This window comes from Antedon bifida, chromosome 5 (assembly GCF_963402885.1).
Source record: "Antedon bifida chromosome 5, ecAntBifi1.1, whole genome shotgun sequence".
Lineage (NCBI taxonomy): Eukaryota > Metazoa > Echinodermata > Crinoidea > Comatulida > Antedonidae > Antedon > Antedon bifida.
Window position 1 is genome coordinate 9,693,960 of NC_136230.1, and position 22,159 is coordinate 9,716,118.

The 22,159-nt window shown below is 31.8% G+C and overlaps 1 protein-coding gene across 1 annotated transcript in view; it reads right to left on the reverse strand.

Moving 5' to 3' along the window:
* LOC144843297 (carbonic anhydrase-related protein 10-like) overlaps positions 1-22,159 on the reverse strand; it is a 96,526-nt gene that overhangs the window by 15,124 nt on the left and 59,243 nt on the right. The window contains exon 7 of the mRNA XM_078700090.1: positions 5,531-5,685. Within this exon, the coding sequence (XP_078556216.1) occupies positions 5,531-5,685 (155 nt within the window). The remainder of the gene's footprint in view (positions 1-5,530; positions 5,686-22,159) is intronic.

Genomic DNA, 22,159 nt, shown 5'->3' on the forward strand with positions numbered 1-22,159 from the left:
TCTAGTGCCCTTTTGACACTTTACATTACTTACAACATCAGGATGCTATACTGAATATATATTTTGTTCAAATGCTAAGCTTAGTTATCTGTATGCAGGGCGACCTTAACAGAGTGCCGTCCCTACCTTGCGGTTATATGTACAGGACGTATGCATAGTAGGGGTTAACAAATATTTATGGATGGATGGATTGAAGTTATGTATATGAGTTTTTATTCATTTAGACAGTGTGCTTACAAGCATAAATTTAGTACTGTGTATTACAGTATGTATTATCTACTGATACGAATTACTGAAATTTGAATTTAAAAAAATTATTTTTCAGGGTGTACAGGGCAAACCATTCTGGTACTTGGACTAAAACACTCCACTCCAAATAAATGTACTCTTTAACCATGTTCACTGGTGTCTCTACTACTTTGTTTAAGGATTGATTGAGTTATTTCTTAGATACAAGAATAATTAAGCATTGTATTCTTTTATACATAAAGTTAGTTTCAATAAGCTGATAAAATTAATACCGCCCTCTACATTTAAAACTTTATATAAGATGAGCAAAAGCATATTAACATTATTTTTAATAACAATAATAAATAAACATATAATAATATGAACAACAGTTTGTTTGAAATATGTTTTTTTTTACATCGCATGAGACAGTGGTGGTTTCAGATTTTGAAATAAGGTGCGAAGGGAAAGAGTGTTTTTTGTGCAACCTCCAAGCGCTGAACATTATTACCCCAGTCATTGTTTTGGATCAAACACGTATGGAAACATACTCCCATAATGTAATGTAATGTCTAATCGGGTTCTCATTTATACACCTGGCCTAAGGATACAAGCAATGCGGCGAGAGTTGGATTTGAACCTCGATCTCACAATCCGTATTCGAACGTCCAATGGAAATAAGCTGATAAGCTTTTTGGGCTATCCTGGAAAATCTTTTATAAATGTATTATTTGTGATGTCCGTAATTTATGTTATCACTTTGTATGTATTTTTTATGATGATTTTCCAAATAAATTCAATTCAATTCAATTCAACACACTGCGCCACATGTCCTTATTAAGAATGATTTCATGAATATGTTTAGTTAGTTAGTTTAGTTTAGTAATTCTATATGGTGTAGTGTAAATAATAACCTATTCATTTATTCTGGTCATGCTGCAGGTATGAATAGTCAGTACAAAGTAATAGGGTCCTGACAATTGGGTATATCAATATGGCAAAAATATTAAATAGTACGTCCAGTCTCAGTTTCTGAGCGCTTAATTTATAACACTATTATTTAACCACTAGTCAATATTTTATGACACAATCATGAATATTTAATCATTAATTATTATTAAATTAAGCTATAACCGTGACGGTCTTTGAATTTTAAACAATATATAGACACCCACACTATGAACCTAATAACCTTTATGCACTTTTAACTGTAATAGATGATATCTCCATAATAGTTATAGGTTAACTAACATTTATCTCATCCATTTGCAGTCTGGGTTACATCATTGAATTCCGTTGTAATGGTAACATTCGATTTAATAATTGCTCGATAATGAATTACAATTTCAAATATGTAATCAAATACTTAAGAATGGCGTGTATGCCATTGTATCGATATCCTAACACCTACCGTTACCAAAGACACTAATTAGGTCTTGAAAAGCAAACGCAGAGTACATATAATCAATACAAATCAATACTGTCTATATGTCCTTAAAAGTGATTTTTAAATAGTGACTTCTACATGTAAATATCAAATATCTTAACAAATAACAATGCTACAGCCATTAAATTCTACAATTATTATTATTTTTACTGAGTACAATACTAGTGAGTGAGTTGTGAAATTGCAAGACAAGACAATGCAGAAATTGAAAACCACCAACAACACAATACAACACGTCCATACATTTCCTATTCAGAAGGTAGATTTATATAGGGAAAGGTGAGAGAAGGGCACCAAGGAATTTTTTTCCTATGGGAGAACCCCCATGTTTATCTTCACACTCCCCACCCTTTTCAAAATCCTGGATATACCCCTGCTTATACTTCTTATTTCTGGGGCACTTCTCTATAAAACGAAACTATAAAACTAATATTACACAAACTAACAGTGGTGTTGTAGTCTATGAGTACCTGGATAAACCAATAGCTTATTCTCCTCTCTACAAATAGTATAACCACGACCAACAGAAGACACTGTTAAGAGGACATAATTATATGTGGATCCCAAAGATATCCCCTTAATTGATTGAATATCCTTTCTTTATACAATGCACTAATACAATACTGATTAAGCATTCAAAATAAATATTTTTATGTTTCCTTGATATTATTATTATTAATTTTTTATGTTAAAACTCAAACACATGTTTTTACATCAAGAGCATTAAAAACAAGACGTAGTGTACAAAACTAAGCCAAGTTGTCTGTATCCCGTTGAAATCAATGTACCGACAGACATACTTCATCTCCATTTTTAAAATCACAAATCTTCCAAGATTCTAACATACGCAACTGTGTTCTGCATGAATGATCACAGCATAGCGACAATGTAATATTAATAATATTCATCCAACATAGAGTGTCATCATACAGTCAGTAGTGAATTTATTAAGCATTTCATAAATTTTGATAAAAATATATTATAATTATCCTTATGAAATTTACTGGCATACCTCGGATGAATACAACATGCTATTTATAGATTTAAAACAGAGAAGGCAAAAGAGGTGTATGGAGTACAGCATTAACGATTTACGACAAAACAAGTTTTCTATATTACAATTAATATCACTAGATACAGCAGATACTTGTGTTGTTCAATTTGGGACACATTTAAACTGCCACCAAAGAAATGTGTCTTTCTATAAATGCATGCCAACATTTATTTTTAACATATTTAGTGAAATAATTCTTTATTCATTATTAAGAAATTTTAATAAAAACAACAATAAAATTGTGAAAAAAAACCTTAAATACATATCATCTTTGTAAAAATTGTTGCTTTCATTTACAGTATTTTATAATTTTAAATATTCAAATTAAATTAGTACAATTAGTCCATCATTATTGGATAATCAACAAATTAAATTATAATAATCAATTATCAAAAATAAAGTTTGCTATCTAATTGTTTAAATCTTGTATACTTATTAGTTTAATTTAATATGGATTATTTTAATTTAAAATCAGCTGAAGCAATTAGCATTTACGATACTGAACTCTTATTTTATCATCTGATGCGTTATTCGCAGCTAATTCATTTATATTTTTCATCTTTAAAAGTTAAATGACAGCTTAAAGTTGTCCGATAAATTTATATTTTTCTGCCTCGGGCTGCTCTACAAATCGTGCATTAAATGCTTGAATAGATATTAGGCTTTGTATCATCATATCATCATATAGACCATAAGAGATATAGATGAAATTGTAATGGCAATATAGTTAAAATCTTTTTATTTATCGATAACAAAAAATGATTTGAAATGATTTTGGTGACATTTTTAACCTACAAATTTAAATCTATATAATGGTCTGGTTGGATCACCAACCTCTTTATTGGTTTCACCATCTCTGTATTAATCTATTTTACTATATACATCCTCTACCTCTGGCTGATCACCAACCTCCTTCTCTGAGCACCAACCTCCTTTGGTACCACTTCCTTTTCTGGCTGAATGCTAACTTTCTTATTGACTCTACCTCCTTCTTTGAGCACCAACCTCCTTTGGGCACCACTTCCTTCTCTGGCTGATCACCAGCCTCCTTATTGACTCTACCTACTTCTCTGAGCACCAACCTCCTTTGGCACCACTTCCTTCTCTGGCTGATCACTAACCTCCTTAATGACTCTACCTCCTTCTCTGAGCACCAACCTCCTTTGGTACCACTTCATTCTTTGGCTGATCACCAACCTCCTTATTCACTCTACCTCCTTCTCTGAGCACCAACCTCCTTTGACACCACTTCCTTCTCTGACTGATCAATAACCTCCTTATTGACTCTACCTCCTTCTCTGAGCACCAACCTCCTTTGACACCACTTCCTTCTCTGGCTGATCACCAACCTCCTTATTGACTCTACCTCCTTCTCTGAGCACCAACCTCCTTTGGTACCACTTCCTTCTCTGGCTGATCAGCAACTTCCTTAATGACTCTACCTCCTTCTCTGAGCACCAACCTCCTTTGGTACCACTTTCTTCTCTGGTTGATTGCCATCCTTTTTATTGACTCTTCCTCCTTCTCTGAGCATCAACCTCCTTATTGACTCTACTTCTTTTTTGAGAACCAACCTCCTTTGGTACCTTTTGTTCCTGGCTGATCACCAACCTCCTTATTGACTCTACCTCCTTCTCTGAGCACCAACCTCCTTTGGTACCACTTCCTTCTATGGCTGGTTGCTAACCTCCTTATTGACTCCACCTACTTATCTGGTCATTTCATTATTGACTTCTCTCTTCTCTAATGGCTAATTGCCAGCCTTCTTTTGGCTCCATATAATATATTATCTTTCTAAAATCTATAATTTTTTTTAATATGACTTTCAAATGTATTAATCTATTTCTATTTAAACCGTTAAAACTAAATTTATTTTTTTTATTTTTGGTTACGTACATTTGATTCTATACAACAAAGTTAATTACATTTATGCCCTTATGGAAAATTGAACCACATTCTGTCATCTACTTAATATCAAAAACAAAATTTATATCAAATTTATCGCCATAGCATATTCCATCAAATTTAAACAAATGAATCCAAAAACTAATATTAATATCTGTTATGACAATCATTCTGATCTCGCCAAAATAAGCAAAATAAACTTATTTTTTCAAGGGCAAAATAACAGTTGTCATGATATACAAGAATAATATGATGTAATCTGGTTGATTTGTATGGAAATAAATCACGAAGTCAAATCAAGGGCAGTGTTGATGTTTTATCAATCAAGTCAAGATATAACATGTAAAAGATAAGTAGAGCTATTATAAATTTACAGAATGCCTTATATACAGTAGTGGCATCGCACCATTTAATTAGTAAATTCACTATGACCTCCTGTGTTCTGTTACATAGAGAATATGCTTTTTTGGATGTGGCAAGAAATTGTAAAAAGAAAACCCCCACAAACAAATTCAACATAGTCAAATGGCTAAATGCTGAAAGCAGTTAAGATACTATTTTCAAGTACATTATGCTTGTTCCAAATAAATGGTTTTTACCAAATGTAAGGGCATGCGACGCAGTGGGAGTTGGACTACTGATCATCACATTGCTTGTATTCCTAAGACAAGACACTTCACTTATGTTTGCCTCTTTTCACCCAGGTGTACAAATGGGTACCTGGTAAGGTCAAAACATGACTGCACTGAGATTGCAATATGGGAGTATCTTCATATGTGTTTGATCCAAAAATGACCGGGGTAATAATGTGAAGCACTTTTAGAGGCTTTGTGCATGAAACGCTATATAAGAATAATATACTGTAATATACTATTTTATACAAAAAAGTACCTTACCTTATCAGGCTCGATGTATATAGGTTTATTTAGTATCATCCATATGACTGTCTCACTGCAAGGTGGTGTTGTCAGTGATCCCTGATATGTTATGTAATCCGTTGTTAGTGGTAACAATTCTCTCACGTTCATTCTGCTTAGAGGTATAAAGGTATCTAAAACAAAAGTAAACAAAAATACATAGTAACAGGTAAATCCTCAATTAAATGAATTTCAATGTATTGGATCCAGGGATATTGGATCCAGGAGTAATGGATCCATGGTTATTGGATCCATGGTTATTGGATCCAGGGGTATTGGATCCAGTGGTAATGGATCCGGGAGTATTCGATCCAAGTGTATTAGATCCAGGGGTATTAGATCCAGGGGTATTAGATTCAGGGGTATTTGATCCAGGGGTATTAGATCCAGGGGTATTTGATCCAGGGCTATTTGATCCAGGGATGGTGGATCCACGGGTATTAGATCCAGGGGTATTATATTCAGGGGTATTTGATCCATGGGTATTTGATCTAGAGGTATTGGATCCAGGGGTGGTGGATCCAGAGGTATTGGATCCAGGGGTATTGTATCAAGGGGTATTAGATCCAGGGGTATTGTATCCAGGGGTATTGGATCAAGGGATATTGTATCCAGGGCAGATGAATCCAGGGATGATGTATCCAGGGGTTATGGATCTAAGGGTATTAGATCTAGGGATGGTGGATCCAGGGGTATTAGATCCAGGGGTATTAGATTCAGGGGTATTTGATCCAGGGGTATTTGATCAATGGGTATTTGATCCAGAGGTATTGGATCCAGGGGTGGTGGATCCAGAGGTATTGGATCCAGGGGTATTATATCCAGGGGTATTGTATCCAGGGGTATTGGATCAAGGGATATTGGATCCCGAGGTAGTGGATCCAGAGGTATTAGATCCAGGGGTATTAGATCCAGGAGTATTGTACCCAGGGCAGAGGAATCCAGGGTTGATGTATCCAGGGGTTATGGATCCAAGGATATTAGATCTAGGGATATTGGATCCAGGGGTATTAGATCCAGGGGTATTAGATTCAGGAGTATTTGATTCAGGGTATTTGATCAATGGGTATTTGATCCAGAGGTATTGGATCCAGAGGTATTGGATCCAGAGGTGGTGGATCCAGAGGTATTAGATCCAGGGGTATTAGATCCAGGGGTATTGTATCCAGGGGTATTGGATCAAGGGATATTGGATCCCGAGGTAGTGGATCCAGAGGTATTAGATCCAGGGGTATTGTATCCAGGGGTATTAGATCCAAGAGTATTGTACCCAGGGCAGATGAATCCAGGGTTGATGTATCCAGGGGTTATGAAACCAAGGGTATTAGATCTAGGGATATTGGATCCAGGGATGGTGGATCCAGGGGTATTGGATCCAGGAGTATTTGATCCAAGTGTATTAGATCCAGGGGTATTAGATCCAGGGGTATTAGATCCAGGGGTATTAGATTCATGGGCATTTGATCCAGGGGTATTTGATCCAGCGGTATTGGATCCAGGGGTGATGTATCCAGGGGTATTGGATCCAGGGGTATTATATCCAGGGATATTGGATCCAGAGATATTAGATCCAGGGCTGATGAATCTAGGGGTGATGTATCCAGGGGTATTGGATCCAGGGGTATTGTATCCAGGGCAGATGAATCCAGGCCATCATGTATCCAGGGGTTATGGATCCAGGGGTAATGGATCCATAATGCATGGGTGGGTATCTTTGTATTGTTATCATTTATTCCTTATACTAACAATCTTGTAGACTTTGTATTGAATGATACAAAACAACTGTTATGCCTTATTTATACGGGTAGTTTCATTTATCCACTGAAACTAATTGTAATAACCCACTATTTAATTAAACGTAGTATGTTGGCTAGGTAATCAAATTAAACAAATAAATAGATGAATATTCATTAACTGAGGAATATATGAAAAATGAATATTAATGATTCTGGAATAGTTATAGTGTTATAAAAAAACATTGGAAATTACACATAAGATTACTACAAATAAGTTTTGTCAATATTTTCAAAACGAAAAAAGGTTGGAATACTAAACGTAGTAAAATAGTACTGTACATTCTATTTTGTTAATGTTGGCAAATTTCTGTTTATCTAGAGTTCTTGAAACATTTTTTTTATAATGTAGAATAATTCACACTAGAATTTACAGGCTTTAACAAATGTTCAGGATTCTAGTGCAATAAGTTGTGACGAAAATGTGTTAAGTGTTGGCAAGAGAATTGAGAATGGTTAAAATAAAATGCTGCTAGCCAATTTTAATGTAATAACTGATACTCTCACAATTTTAAAAATAAAAATGTAAGAAAAATAGTTGTAAAATTTGCATATTTTTGTATATCCAAACAAACTCTAAACAAAATTATTTTTCTGCGTTCCAGGAATAATAATAAGGACATTTTATATTGTGCTTGTTTCCATAAAAAAAAGATGCTCATGGCACATTAACACAACAATGCAATATGTAGTAAGTGGAGTCCGAATAGATGATAAAGGTCTAAAGCTCTGTCTCCACTATCATTTCATATCATTTATTTCAATTTACTAATAAACATATATAAAGTGGCCGAGCCTAAATGGAAGTATAGCTTCTAGTGAATAGGCTCCTCAAAACGAAAAAATAAAATAAATAAATAAATAATCTTATAAAATTAAGAACTCCAAAAAAACAAACTTTATGTGACAAAAAAAATGTGATGTGCCCATATATGGACATGATGATGTCATATCACTACAGTACCATATTTAAGCATTTCACTACCATATTTGGGCACATCACATTTCTTTTTCTCAAACTAGTTTGATAGTGCAGACAGAGCTTTAAGCTTTGATTTAAAGGAGTTCAATGAATTTGCAGATTTAACTTGTTCAGTAAGTTGATCCTAAAAAATGGAGCAACAAAAGTATATGACCAATTACCCCATAATTTGTAAGCAGATTGCGAACAGGTTTATAAGGAAAACGTGCATTAGAAATGTATGAATTGGCGCAAGGGTTACATACAGAAAAGCTCCACATTTTTGTTTGCAGTGTAAACGGACATTTGTCTATTTATGATAACAATACAGTAGAAGAAATGAATAATAATAATCATGTTATATTTTATAATATATTAATCTGATAAACATTGTATCATTCACTGATCAATGACCTAGATACAACATCTATGAAATGCCAGATTTTGTCAACTTATAGCTTTACATAATGCTATGTATAGACAAGCTCCTTTGGGAACTATTAGTGCATAATACTCAACAACTTACACAAATTATTACCAACACATCAGGAGCATGATTTATGATAAAGAACATTCCACAGCTATGCAAATGTATATAATATTGTCACCATGGTGATGAGCTTTACAAATTTTATTTCTTTTGCAAGCAAAGTAAAGATAATTATTTTTTATGTGAGGTTTATTGATTTGTCATATTCAATGCTACGGTGTAACACACGGATCAGAATACATTACAAAAATTGAGCAAAAATTAAATGTATCTTTTTTATTTTCCTTATGTGGGCATTTTTTTTAATATGTCATAAATAAGTTATGCATTGCCATTCTCCACTGAAAGCAAAGGATCTAGCACAAAAAGTGCAATTTCCTATAGCAGCTCTACTTTTCAAAAAATTCTTTTTATAGACTTGCATATTTCTTGTTATATTGGAGATTTTTTTATAAGTGAGGAACAGAGTCATTTAACCTGGAAAATTATTATCTTTGCACCTTCTAACAAAGGCCCCTGTTACAAAAACAACGAAATTCGCTAATACAAAAATATCAATCTCTATATATTATAATTAATTAGTAATTTCACAAATTTCACACTTTCACAAAACTAGATTTATTTATTTTTTCATATACACAGTACTGCAACATATGCTAAAAGAGATACTATTTTTAGGTAAGTACAGTATGCTTATATGCCAAAGTGGGCTTATAAAAAAAGTAAATGTTAATCAATTATGAACAATATTTGTGTGTCAATATTAAACATGAATATTTATTGAAAGAAAAAAATACTGAACCAGTCTGGCATGCCGTAACCATGACGTTGAGAGTAAACATAACAATTTTACAGCTAAATAATATATGATGACTACAATAGATTAATTATAGGTTCAAAAAACAGTTTTTATTGCTTGATAAAAACACTTACGAAGAGCTTCACACAAATAAGTATGGAAGTCAAATAATTGCTTAAGTAGAATAAGTCAGTGTATTAGTTGAATAAGTACCTCAGCCGAATAAGAGAATCAATTGAATAAGTACCTCACTCAAATGAATGCTTTAGTCGAATAAAGTACCTCAGTTGATTGAGTCATATACTGAAAGTACATCAGTGAAATAAGTACTTATTAAATTACATAAATTTGAATAAGTACTTCAAATGAATATTATAATTATAAGTACTTCAGTCACATATTTTCCTTCAAATAAATTCAATTGAATGATATCCTCACTTGCATGTTCTGTAATCAGAAAATTAAGTGTCATATAAATAAAATGTCTATTTCAAGTAGTATTCTTATTTTCACATTTTTGATTGCCAAATTTACACAATACCAGCCAGATGAAATTAATAGTTAAATATCAAATTTATTAGTATTTTGAATATGATAGTAGATTTACAATAACAAATTTTGATTCAATTTACACCTCAAAACTACTAATAGTATAGTGTCGCACAAATCGATAAACAACATTGATTTCTTCATGGGACCAGTACAACAATTTAAAACAAAATCAATTTCTACACTTATACACAGACTAATTGATAAAGATTCAAAAGAAACAACTTGATTTATTTACACAATCTTTTTTGGCTGTTGTTAATGAACGCTTACATGTGTGCGGTTTATTCTGCTATATGCTTCGCAAGAAAATACCAGTCATGTCACAGCCTCATACAAGTTAAAAAATTATATCATATATAATCTTGGAAAAACACATTTTGGCAAAAAGAACAAGTGAGAAAGAAGTGCTCTATCATTTGTGTGAACTTATATTTACCCAATTCAATTTAATAATAACTAAAATAATTATTCTTACAATTAAATAAATGATTATATACATACAATCACTATTCTATCAAAATCTTGTACCAAAACATAAGTTTACAGGAGGGCACAAAATCACATGTTTATGTTTTTTGTAATTTGTGTTAAAGCGTATGTACCATTATACCACGAGTGATTTTTTCACATTCCAGTCCATTCAAGTCCAGGTACAAAAACCCCATGATAGCAAACATATTCACTCAGAGTCATATTATAAATATTCACTTTTTTCTAAAATACGATGCATTTCATCATTAGATGACTTGATCTTTGAGTTTCTTGACATTTCCAGAATATATCCCCTAAAGCTTTCTCAAAAAATCAACTCGTCGCTCTTTGCAATAAAACTTTGCCTCGGCCATTCCCTTTAATCAGAATAATGTACTTTTACCCTTGAAAGGATAACATTTGACAAATAACGGTTCAATAGTTAAGTGCCCTAGGACATGGCGAGATCATTGGTTCAGTTCTGGAATGCATTGGACATTTTTATTAGATAAGGGTTCTAATGGAAACTAATTTTTTATCTAGCATTATATTCATCCTGAAGTTTCGTATTTTATATCAGAGTTTTTTTTTCTTCTATTACAGCCAGCCTTGAACAGGTTATCACATATAAAACAAACATAACATTTTTTAAAAAGCAAATATGAATATGTTTGTAATATTCTTCAAAAAGTTCTTAATTTTATTTTACTGATTACACTCCTTGAAAATCTAAAATTTTCAAAAATAATAAGTAAGCATTTTGACATAAAATTACGTATCTTTTATCTATAATAATAATTCAATTAATTGCATTTTCTTTAAATTTCTTTCTTTCATATTTTGACTCAGTATGCTCAAAAGTGTAAATTCAGCTCAAATAAGAAAGAAGACTATATATTAATAACATTTTGATTCAAGACAAAATTTAAAGCATATTGCTTAAAAGTACAATGTAATAATTTAATTTTCAAATAGAATGCTGGTAAATATTTTTACTTTTAAATTTAATTTATATTGATGGGGAAAAAAGTACAATCAAATACTGCAGACAAAATCAGCAATTCATATTAGGCCTTACTAACTGAAGTGCCTTTGGCTTGATAAAAGTACAAGCAAATTCCATAAAAGTGGATTAATTTAAATTGTTAGTACCGACAATGCATTGGAATTTCAATTTGTGTAATGTGCATGTACTGTACTAAATTTTTAAATTATAGAAAGTTAAACTAAAGAAAGTAGTATTTTAGAATGTTTGAAAAATACAACAAAAAACACAGTCTACAATTAATCAGTACAACAATTTTTTTTGTATTTATTTTTGCTTACTGTACCCCCAACCAAACATGGCCAAGAGTAGCAAATGGAGACTGAGCGAGAGGAAGGAGAGGGGAATACATCAGGGGGAAGGGGTAAATTGAGTTGGGATTAGTTGATTGTATCAAGTCAGTATCATACTTATTTCTCCAATATTTGACAAGTGCTTTATACCATAAAGAGGTAAAGGTCATGAGAAAAAACAAAACGATCATAATAAAATGATAAAAAACAATAATTAAAATCACTCCCAAATGTTACCCTATCCATCTCATCATACAAAGCTTTATTATAATTAACATCAATTGTATAGACCGCAAATTCAAAAAGTATTTATTTAACTGAGGTACTATACTTGTTCAACTGAGGTACTTATTCAACTGAGGTACTTATTCAACTGGAGTACTTACTCAACTGGAGTATTTATTCAGCTAGGATACTTATTCAACTGGGAGTCTTATTCAACTGGAATACTTATTCAACTTATAAGTACTGTACTTATTCAACTGTGGTACAAAAGCTGCTGCATTTCAACCAAAGGGTTTATTCCAAAGCATTGCTTATTCAGCATAGCACTTGTTCAACTCAAGAATTACAGTACTAAGATAGAATCTACAAAACCCAATTTGTATTCAATATACCTGTTACTACAGATGATATATACGATGTAAAATTGAGATGGAGTTATTCCTGTCGCTGGCACGTTTGCGGTACAAACAATGCATTTTAGATTTAACATTACAGTATATTTTTATTAATTGATTGATTGCGCTATGATTTTCAATGAGTAATTTAGATGCAGGCGTTATCAGTCTTTAAAAGACCATATTACTGTATTAGAAAGTTAGGTATAATGGCAAATTACCATAACATTGTATATTCATAGAATACAACAACCGTGTTAAATGAAAGGTTTAGTTTTAAGATTTTTCTAAAGATATAATTTACTTACTAATTGTTTAATATAACGTTTTGATGTAATTTATTTTTTAAACTATTATTTTATAAATGTTAGAACGCACTGTCTTTTACAAGAACGTGTGGTGCTGGTGTAAATAAAGTTTGACGCAGAAAAACAAGGTGTATTTGTGAGTTCCGGAAATGAAAACTAAGTACACTAGGGTGTAATTTTAAATATTTTTATCACATTTGTTTTTTGTAGAACTGCATCTTTTATATTTAATTTTGGCAACATGTTGAAGAAAATAAATTTGCATTAATAACACATACTTTTAAATAAAAAATATTTTGAAAATTTTACTTCATTAAAAAAAAAATTGATCTGTGAAATAAAATGTGAAAAAAGAGGCAATATGTTATCTTTTTTCTAGCTATGAAAACTTTAATACAAAATGTTGATTCTTTATTAACCCTACAGTTATCATATTATGTGTGTAGAGCTTCATCAACACCAATCATGGTCCAAACCTGTGGTTTTACTTTTTTTTTAGAATCAGAATCTAAGATGAAAAGTTTGACAACTTCTCAACATTACTTTTCAATATGTAGTGGGGTTTGTACAGGGAATTCGTTTGTCCACAAAAGGGGAAAAAATTGTCTTTAGCTAGGCTAGTTGGCCTATTGATCATCACATCTGCTGCTAGTCTCTAGTTGGAAAGGCACTTCAGGAAAAAGGGGGTTCGTTCAAATTTTCAATCCGATCACAGCTTGCTTTCTTATTTGGGAATCACAGAGTGTACTGCAAAATGTTCTAGTGTTTCTTTATCATGCAAACCTTCAAACAATACTGCCTATACATACATATACATGACTTATCAAAGCATCTCCATGCATTTATTCCTTAGTGATAGCCATCATCAACATCATCTATCATCCTTAGGCAGATTACACAACAGCCTTGACAAATAATATCTATAATTTGTTTCCTTTCTTCCTCTGTTATCTAACACTGACATTTGTAATTAATCCTAACACTTTTGTAAAGAATTGTAAAGAGTCTTTTCTTGTAAATATATCTTTGTGTTGAATTAGTACTCTTAATATCCTGTCTTTTATTATTTATTAATCGTGATGTGTTCAATTGATATTACTGAATAATTTGTTTTCTTCTAAAATGTGCAATAAATTATGTAACTAAGGATAACAACGGAAATCAGGTTTAAGCCTTAATCTGAAACCTACAAAACATGTTTAAAACATGTAGTTACAAATAGCATTAAAAAATGAATTGAATCTACATCTTCTACAACTTCAAATAGGCCTATTAAACTTTATTGCAATCAGAATATTTGAACAAATATAATATTGGATAATAACAATTCAGACACAAAAATAATAATAACCATTAAATTAAAGGAAATAAACATTGCAAAACTACATACTGTATCTACCCGTTTGTGGGATGAGAAATGGCCTGTAAGGGCAAGCTTATAATAATAATAATATCCTGGATTTATATAGCGCCTAATGTTGTGAAACCTCTAAGCGCCGCACATTATTACCCCAGTCATTATTTTGGATCAAACACGTATGGAAACATACTCCCATAATGCAGCTAGTAATCAGCGCAAAGTTGTGTCTTGATCTAACCGGGTTCCCATTTATACACCTGGGTGGAGAGAGGCAAATGTAAGTAAAGTATCTTGCTTAAGGATACAAGCAATGTGGCGAGAGTTGGATTCGAACCTCGATCTCACCATCAGTAGTCGAATGTCCAACACACTGCGCCACACGCCCTCAATTCTTATAATAGGTCATCAAATTTTGAAGCTGCATAAATATTTTCACTAATTTAGCTTTTGTTTTTAGTATTTAAGGTCGTATTCATTAAAAAAAATAAGAAAGAATCATTCCTTCATAGAAATTACATGTTTGCGACATTCTCGTGTGAAGTGCGTCACATTAGCTATAAATACATATTTTCATTTAAAAAAGGTGAAATGACGAATGGGAAACAATTTTTGTTTATTTGGCCTTACGAAAATAAGTGATTGTGTGCAGTATTAATACACAGCTCATTTTGGAAAACAATGCTATTCTTTATATAGTGCTTTATTGCACAATGCTTCTAAGTGCTTCACATTATTATCCCGGCCATTTTTATTGATCAAACATGTATTACATGAAAAGGAAACATTAAAGGAAACATGCACTCATAATGCAGCTAGTAATCAGTGCAAAGTTGTATCTTGATCTAACCGGGTACCCACTTATACACCTGGGTGGAGAGAGGCAGTGAGTAAAGTACCTTGCCTAAGGATACAAGCAATGCTGCAAGAGTTGGATTGAACTCACGATCAGTAATCGTCCAACACACTGCGCCACATGCTCTCAATAGTACTTGCTATAATTTTATCTCACAAGTATCTAGGTTTTGTGGAATATTTGTGAAAGCTAGGGTAAATATACAAAACAGTTATTTCCACAAAGTTTTTATATTGTGTCCTGCTACCTCAGAATTAAGCATAATTTATTTACATATATGTTTAGAATGATATCATTCTTTCTAATCCACTGGACTTATTTAGAGTAAACAGTGATTTTTCACGACCTATCCAGGTTGTATCATCATGCCGAATGATGGAATTGTGCCGTTTGGTCAGTGAACCGTGATAGGGTCTTACTATAGGAGAGCTGTTAGTAAAACGTCTAGAAATTTTGTTGATATCGTCATTGTTTACTAATATAAACAAGTCCAGTGGATTAGATTGATATGTTTCTAAACTTAATACTACCTGGATGAATTAGAATATTCATATCTGTATAATTTACATATAGATATATTATAATTCACCATCATATTTTATTTTACTATATTTTGATAATTTATTTATGAAATATTTTTAATGTATTTCTTACTTTTCAAAGCACACATTTTGTTTTAGCGCTTAAGGCTTTAATTATACTTAAGTAAATCTGTCTAAACTCTACAGTAAGTTATGTTCATTTTGTCTTGTTTCCCCCTAAAGGGAAAATTCAAATGAGAAAATTATGTGCACATCTGAAAAATAATAAGTAATAAAACAATTTATCTAAAATCAATGATACTAAATACACAGTTTGATAGATCTTACTTTGTTGTGATAGTCCAGCAATGAATTTTGATGGCTAATTATTTCTATTTTATGGACCTTTTTTCCTGTTTCTGCTGAATAAACTTTAATTGATTAACTGATTGATTTTAGTACCTCTGAATTAAACAAGACATAAAAAAATGATAGCCGACTATAAAAATAGTAAAACAGTATACAATATATCAGGTTGATAGACGGATATTGCACTTTCATCCAATTGGTGTTGAGATGGAAATTCTAATTCTTTTATCAAGCATATAGCTGTTAAAACTTGTATGAATGTTACATTCAATGCGTGGCAATGAAGAGTTCTCGTGCAGCAACAAGTTGTCAACATGAATTACGAATTTGTGACCACTTATTTATGCCATCAAATATGTCAAAATGTCAAATATTTCACGACTACTGTAGTTCACGAAATAGACGATAATAATTTACACATTCTCAGAGCTTAAAGACCCATTTCCTACATTTTTTAGATCTAATTTACGATCACAAACTATATTTAATGTAAAAATAATACTCTATGGTCATATTGCGATAACTTTTAATGTGAAAAATAAGTCGATTCTAATAATTATAGCGGCCCGCTATAAATTCCAAAATGCATTGCGCGCGGATTGATATTTTTGTTTTTCTTCTGTAATTCACCCACTTTTCGATCGATCGTGAGGCCAAAACAAATGGAGGACTCCTAACTTTTCAACGAAAATACCGGGTTTTCCCCAATTTGTATCAACTGAGTCTGGCAAAAATAGAAAGACAATTAATGCAGCAACTATACAACGTCAGGCTAGGTATATAGCTAGCATACGATGTTCGTACGTTACCGATGTTTACCAGCTAGGCCTACAAAACTAAGCCTAGCTAGGCTAGGCGTAAGACCGTCCACGAGAGGTCAATTGCCGCGAGCTACTTAGGTAGTGTATTGTTTCTCACTTTTTATCATAATTTACCATAAAACGTACATTTAAGACAAGGAATGACATGGTTTAATGTTTTTAAAGTAATATATATGTATTATTTTTACCAATCGTCACAAATTGTAGGGAAGGTGTCTTTAATTCCAGTATGGTTGTTAATGATACGTGCATACTGTAGGTTACACATGCAGACCATGTGATCTGATGCACATAACAATGTTCGTTGCAGTGCTTACGCAAGACGAATAAAGTTTTAGTTCATGTTATTTTTTTGTTCAACTTACAGAGATCTATATCAATAAGTAATTGGGAGTGAAAAAAGTTTTAAAAAGACAGAGAATTAGTATGATTAAGAAAGGTTAGCCATAAACTTAAACTTAATAAATTGTCATCTCTTGAATAAACAGGGTCTGTTTTATAATAAAGAAATATATTCTATTTCATATAGGCAATTTGTTTCAATGATTGGAGGTAATATACTGTGATAAATCATATTTGGCTATTGCATATAATGTGTACTAAACATTACTATGTTTGGTTGGTAATTGTGCGCATATCACTGACATTGGTTCACATTTAAACGTACATACTAACCGTAGCAGTCATTCTACTATTTTTTTTATATTAGTAATAACAAAGAAACCATTCAATTTTTGCTACTCATTATAAAAATCCAAAATTTATGTTCCTAATAATTATGTTATATTGATGTACATATCTTTTTTATTATTAAGACAACAATGTATAGTCTAATTACTTTTCGTTAATTAAGTTGGCTTCTCCGTAATTATCTATATTTAGAATGTACAGACAATAACATACATTATTTATGATGTACACCAGCTCTGAAAGACGGTATTGAGACAGTACAGATTTGCTCTTTTCTTTGCCTGTAGCCAAGATTTCTATATGGATAATCATTTTCCACAAAAGGGGAAACATCATAATGAAGAATAAATTAAACTTAAAATACTGTAGTATAAAATAACTAACTACAATTAATTATTAAAAAATGAAGTTTTTAAATAGTTGGAAAATACCACTATGAACATACAAAATAAATAAATATGTCGCTGTGTATAAAGTGAACTTTGTTTCCTCTAAGTTAACTGTAAGTTTCTACAAGTCTAACGATTAACAAAAATGGAAAAAACAACACTTAAGTATAATTCCAAAATACATTTTCAAAATTGCAATCAAAGTGATACGCATATCAAACAAGGTGAAAAGGACGAAAATAAGTCCGTTTTCATGCAAACTGTCCGTGGCTAAAAGGCCTAGCCCATAGCTATTGAAGATGTATTAGAATATTGTTTACTGCGCTCATATATCTTCTCAGATGACATTAAAATCTATTTCAGGACACAAATGGAAATTGTTCATTTTTTCTCAAGACATTAACAAATGAGTTTGCAGAAAGTGATGAACAGGACCTTGGGAGATATTAATAGAAAAGATGGAAAGTTGTATTGCAGGAATTAGAATGCTTTACGATTAATGACATCCTTTTATTTTATCACATTTTTTCCAATTATAAAAAAAAAGTTGTTTGTAACTTGATAAAATGAATACAGAACTACTGAGAACTCTATTTTGTGACTCTAACTCGATTTTATACCATTTGTGTTTAATTAAGTTTTCTAATCTTTGAATAACCAAACTGATGCACAAAAATAGTCAGATTTATGCTCTACTGGGGATATATCATTGATGGAACAAATAAGCCATCTGATTGTGTTTACCAAAAATCACACACAACTTTTTAAAATGTTTTTTATTTCATAGGCATCCAACATTGAGAAACAGACTATACTAAATACACAGTTGATTGATATTATTGTTTTATTGTGTTCTCCAAAAATTACGCACAACTTTAAAAACAATTTCATTACGCATCCAACAAAAAAATTCCCCAATTATAGGATAGGATAAACTCAGATTAAACATGCGCATAAAAGTCTTATTTCAGGTTTAGTTTAGGGAGTGGAATAGAAAAAGTTGTGAGATATAATAACTCTGGCACTGTGGTCAGGATTGAACTCTGGATCTTGGGATTGGAATGGCAAGCAGATTTAACCACCAAGCTACAGTACTTCTTTAGTTATTTATTTTATTCAATTTTCCAGAGACAATAAACAACAAATACATGACAACGGTTCAGCACCCTGTAGATCACCATGGTACACCTCAGAAAACATAAGAAAAACATACAAAATATACTGTATATGAAAACTTACAACCGAACAATAGATTACAAAAGAATCATCTATAAAACAGAAACTTTCTTATTACCAACAATTTTGTTTTTTGTTCTGTAAACAAATCTTTAATTCAATTTTACCAGAGATGGTCAAATGAACAGAGAGTTCATTTGACTATTATTGATAATACTCAATGACCACCAAAGTACTGTATATATTTAACCGGCTGTAAATTGGATGTATTTACTGAAAAGGACCATTATACAGAAAGAATACATAAAGACCTAGTCAATTGAATGACACTTGAGTGCTCATCCCAGTCCTTTTATTTTCCAATTGCAGGCCTTGCTGATGCAATCATAACCGACACAAGGAATGATTGATGCGGTAACATTAAGCGAAGGTGAAAAAATCAATTTGAATGGGTATGTTTCCTACCATAGATAATTAATAATAGATACACTAATTGGTAATGACAATTTGATGAATCTAACTGAAATTCATCATCTATTTTAGCATCTATGACAGGGCATTATTACACAATACAATCAAATTACTCATTGATTCCTTTCAACACGTTATAATTGGATTTTAATCACATTTTCTTCCAAACTAAACAAATAAAACGATACAGTACATCATTATTGTCCTAGATATGTGTATCTGTGACTGCCGCAAGGAAACGAAAATGCACGATGATCAATAAATATACCAGCGTACACGTCACTTTAAATCGACTTATATCTTGAGGTTTGTTTTTCATTGTCTCTGAATGTTTTTCTAAGGGAGTAACAAATTTATCTCCCATGAAAGGAATTTAAATGATAATATTTATAAAGGAATTTAAGACGTCTTCAATTGTGTCTTCAGAAGTGGAGTTGTAGCTTGATGCTTAAGATTGGCAACCAATTCCAGACTTCAGAATGAATACATAAACAAATTCATCAATTGCATCTATCTTTTTGTTTTTTTCTTCTTTTTTTAAATGCCTTTATTTTATATCTACCTTTTAATATTAGAGATAAGATTTTGTGTGATTGTCTGTTGGGGATCAAAATGACTGCAACATACTTTAAAAGTTTATAGACATTTGAATATAGGGAACGACTGGATTGTACTGGGAAACTACTGTATAAATGATTTTCAAGAGTCAATATTGTGTCAACGAGATCCTTAGTTAGTGTAAAATGTGGGAAGAAATAGAACTGCCCTGGGGTGGGTATTTACTCGTTTTATACATAATCACAAACTTAGGAATTGATGATGATGTCAAGAGGAAATTTCCAAAATGATCGAAATCAAAACGGTACTGGGTGTGGTCTACTAGCGTTCCTGCTCCCAAAATTCATCCATTCATAGAAGCACTGATGAAAATAGTCTATAGGGATACATAACAGGATTTTAATGCAGACTATTGCATGGTCTTGCTTCTCAAGAGTAAAGAACAAAATGTGGTAAATTGTTTAAAATTGATTAAATAAATAACTGTGCATTTTGTTGTTACAATCATAGTTTATCGTTGCCGAGTTCCAAGCTATTTTAATCAATATAAACAATAAATATGTCAACTCTGTATAAAATATTAAAAAACACCATTAAGAAATGGAAATTAATTCAGTTACTAATTAGAGAATTATAGTCATGTATGGTTCAAGGATAAAACACTCTCTTGGTATGACTCCCTATGTTCAAGTCATAAAATAATGCTATGAATTTTGATACATCATGGTTATTAAAAAGGCTGTGCTAAGTAATAAGATGGAGGAACGTACAATGATGTCTGTCTGGGTCAGAGTATGACAATTTTAACAAGATTATGGATTTTCCAACTCTGTGTTAACTGTCCATTTCACTCTGTTGCTTGGAGGCAATTTTAAGAAAAAAGTCCCTGTAAAAGCATCATACACTGCACAGAATGGCTGGTCACTCACTCACTCAGTATCACCAAAATTGTTGAATGTGAATACAGGCTTATTATATTATATATATGAATACTTAGTATGCCTTGCAGTTTAATACATTTCTTTCACAAATTAAAAATAAGAGCTATGCATGTAGAAATTAAGTCCTAATAAATAAATGTAAAAACTAATTGCTAAATGCATTTGGTAAACATCCACTTGAATCCATTAATAATTGTACCAGTTTTATACATTCAATTTATACAGTGAACTTTATTATAAAGAATGTATTATATTTATTAAACTGTTAGTTTCTATAATAAACATTTCAAGCAATCAATTTATAATCAATTTCGTTGGAATCCAATATGTTAAGCTGCATATTCTTGTAATTCAAGCAAATTTTCAATAACATAGATAGGCCCTTAGAGAATTATGCTCAGACATTTATACATTTATAGTACGAGTTAGAGTTAATAGGTCTTATGAATTAGATTTCTTAACCCTGATCTTTTGCCGTGCCATACATGAACTAGATGATTAAGTAGTTTATTAACAATTTAAACATAACCTTTTAAGTTTAACGTCGCAGAATGTGCTTTGTAACTGAGCCACAAATAAATAAATAAAAGCTATCAACGTAACGCAATGGAGCATTTATTAGTTAGTTACTGTTCATTGGCTAGCATCCAACTTTTCATTCTTTTAAACTCAAGGAATGGTGAACACAATGTCCATCAGGGGTACAAACAAATCTATGATACTATATAGTGAAATTACACTCTGGTATATGTATCAGATACTGCTTTTTTGATGCATTTAATGATTTTTAAAGTTTTTAAAATCTTATATGATTTGATGTTAACTATATATATAGTTTGTTTGTGTTATCTACGATACCTGATAGATTATCCAATGTTCAGGTTAAAAAAAACTGTGAACATTTTCAAATAAATTTATTATGATGATTTATAAATGATAGAAAATACAAGGGCCTGTCTGTTGCATAATGGCAAATAAAATTTTACCAAGACCACATTTACTGTAAGCCATGCTCCCAAAAACTATTATCGGTGGGTTAGAGCCGTCAACATTACATAAAAGCGTTGAGCTCAGGCGGTCAAACTGTCAAAGATGCGGTCATAATACTAACCATTGAAAAGTAAGAG